General features: G+C 49.2%; 1 protein-coding gene across 1 annotated transcript in view; it reads right to left on the reverse strand.

Annotated features, from left to right (window-relative positions):
* Positions 1 to 1,447: 1,447 nt before the first annotated feature.
* ABCC11 (ATP-binding cassette, sub-family C (CFTR/MRP), member 11) overlaps positions 1,448 to 2,953 on the reverse strand; it is a 52,085-nt gene continuing 50,579 nt past the window's right edge. Inside the window, exons 28-29 of the mRNA XM_004690145.1 lie at positions 1,664 to 1,828; positions 1,448 to 1,540 (exon numbers count right to left, since the gene is read on the reverse strand). Coding sequence (XP_004690202.1) covers positions 1,448 to 1,540; positions 1,664 to 1,828 — 258 coding nt within the window. The remainder of the gene's footprint in view (positions 1,541 to 1,663; positions 1,829 to 2,953) is intronic.

Below are 2,953 nucleotides of genomic sequence, written 5' to 3' on the forward strand. Positions count from 1 at the left end.
AGCAGGTGGTGTCATGCGCAGCCACCCAGGCTTGTCCTCTGTTTGGTCCAAGGATTGCATCAGCTCCTGTTCATTCCCACAGAGACTTGTTTGTTGTTCTCTCTATCTGGAACATTCTTTCTTGCCCCAATCCACTTCATCTGAACAAATGTTTATTCACTTTTCAGATCTCAGGAAACCACAGCCTCACACCCATTAGGGAGTCTGCTCCTTCCCTGGGCCCTGTTATTGCTGGTTCTGGAACCACCTGTTGACTTGTTTACTGTTTATTTACTCTCAAAAGATCCCAAATTTTATGAAGGTTGGGCCATCATTACAGCCTCAGCATCTAGCTTGTTGAAAAAAAACAGGACAGGAAAATTGTGTTTATTGAATTGATTTCTCTTATGGCAAAACCAGGCACCATAATCTGAAAACCAAAAAAAAAAAAAAAAAAGCACTTGAAGCATATCTACCCCCAACAATGAGGTTTCCCTAGAAGTAAATAAAATATAATTACCTATTCTATAACCACTTGCTAACCTGTGATGTTAGCTCTTTATTCCATTCGCCTGCTCCCAATCAATAAACAAATCTATGGCAGACAGCGAATGTTTGGTGGATTTGGCCATCAAATCCATTCCTCCTTCATAGTAGGAGCCCCCCAATTTCACCTTGGCGACCCCTTCCTCCCATTCTTAGTCTACAGGACCCAGGGCCACAGACCACGGTCCACAAGCCCAGGTATGAACACGTGACTCCCTGCAGTCCAACAGCCCAGCGTGATTGGTTAGGGGCAAGCACATGACCCGAGTCTGCCCAATGAGATTCTGGCTTTGCTGGAATTTCTGGGTAGGGAAGACCCAGCTGGTGGCTGAATGCTGCGGTGAAAAGGCAGAAAGCGAGGACTTGAAGCCAAACAGGACAGCAGAGCTGAGAGAAGATGGGAGGGAGTGCACCAGGCAGACCGCCTTCTGATACTGGCACCCCAACCCCGAATGTCCTCTGGACTTTTTCACTGCATGAGCCAATGAAGCCCCCTTTCCAGAAGCCTGAGCGTTTTTGTTCCCCACTGCCAAAGGACCGGGCCACATAGAAAGGAGAACAATAAATGTGACTTTTCTTACTTCTATTTATTTTATTTATTTATTTATTTTTTACAAAATCGGTACATCAACTGCAACATTTTGAACAGCTCAGAAAACTGTAAGTTAAAAGACACGCGATCTTTTCTGCCCTGGTCTCAGGCAGTACTGGGGTTCCCGGTTTAGGGAAGCCAAAGAATGACCTCGTCCAGGTTTTGAAGCCTCAATCTCCTCTTCCACCCCACTGCCAGCACCCCTCAACTAAATTGGCTAAATTGGCTTCAGAGGAAGTCGCCATCTCTGGACAAGAAGGTCGTAACTCTCAGCTGCCCTCTGGGAACCTCGGTGAGCCCAGGTCCACTGGGTGCCATCACCATTTCTCCTCAGCTCAGTGAAGAACCAGCTGTTTGCATCAGGGTTGCAAACATGGACTGGGGCCGCCCCTGCAGGACCTCAGGCTTGTCGAACTCCATTACCTGGAGGTGGGAAAAGGATGGGAGGGAACAGGAAACAGCTGAGCTCAGCCTCAAAGGACCAAGGCCTCTCATAGTGCCAGCCTGAGCTCCCATCCTCGCACCTGCCTCCCAGGCAGCTCTCACCTTCCCATTGCTCAGGACCAGGATGCGGTCACAGTTGAGGACGGTGGTGACTCGGTGTGCAATGACCATCACTGTGCAGCCCTGGAAGGCTTCTCGGATGGTGCGCTGGATCAGGGCATCAGTGTCCATATCAATGGAAGCGGTGGCTTCATCGATGAGGATGATCTGGTGGGTACAAAACAGAGCTGAAGGTGTTCTCCCCAGGCCAGACACCCAGGGCCAGGCACTAATTTGCCAAGTCCCCTTGCTGGAAAACAAGAGGTTTGGACATTCCTCAGCCTTCCCAGGTGGCACAATGGGTTTTAAAGCAGCACTATGAAGCTAGCCTCAGCCACTGCAGCATGAGTTCAATCCCCAGCCAGGGAGGTGACCCACATGGTGCGGCAGACCTCACCTGTGTTCCCGCCACTCCCCTCAGCAGTGTATTTCAGTAGATCTGCCTGTTCTGCTCCCTGCTCTGTCTCTGGTGAATCCTCTCACCCCCACCCACTGCACCTCTGACCTGTACCCCAGTTCTTCTATGCATAAATGAATAAATCTCTAAAGAAAAAAGCCCACTCTGTGTATGGTTCAAAGACTATTCAAAGACACCATCCACTCTCAGCTCCTGTTATTTATCCATGACGTTATGAAGAAGAGATGAGGTCTTGGCCAAGAGCTGTTGTTAGTAACCAGAGAATTAAGATCCTGAAGATAAAACTGTCCCCATCGCAACTGCTTGTTTTGTTAACCGCCTTCCTATTGCCTGAGTTAATGCAGGGCAGTAGTCCCTGAAGACGGCTCGTGCTCTGGCCAACATAGAGGCATAGTCTGTGTAGGGCTGGCCGTGCTAGTTCCTTCCACATGCGGTATTTATTTCATTGACACTGCGCTTTAGGAAAATATAATAAGTGCAGAGACGGTGAGTTCTCACGTGTGACTGCTTGAGATGAGGCAACCGAGAAGCCAAGCAGGTGCTCCGCATGGTCTGCAAACCCCAGCATGGAGCTCCACTCAGGAGACAGGAAAGTCCTGCCTCCTCTAAAGCTTCTCCCTGCTTCAGGTGCCACTGAGGTTGCCTTCTCTCCTCCCACAGGGCTGCAAGCTGCACCAGCAAGCCTGCATTTATCATTAATTAATCACAGAATGCGTTGTATGTGTGCCCATGTGCTTATGTGTATACATGTGTTTGCCTACGTTTACATGTTATGTGAGCATGGAGGCGATGTGTGGACATGTGTGTTTTTGTGTGTGAGTATGGAGAAGATGTGGGCAGTGTGTATGTGTACACGTGTGGGTGTGGAAGGGGAG

The sequence above is a fragment of the Condylura cristata genome, unplaced genomic scaffold, assembly GCF_000260355.1.
Source record: "Condylura cristata isolate star-nosed mole 26May11 unplaced genomic scaffold, ConCri1.0 scaffold00028, whole genome shotgun sequence".
NCBI lineage: Eukaryota > Metazoa > Chordata > Mammalia > Eulipotyphla > Talpidae > Condylura > Condylura cristata.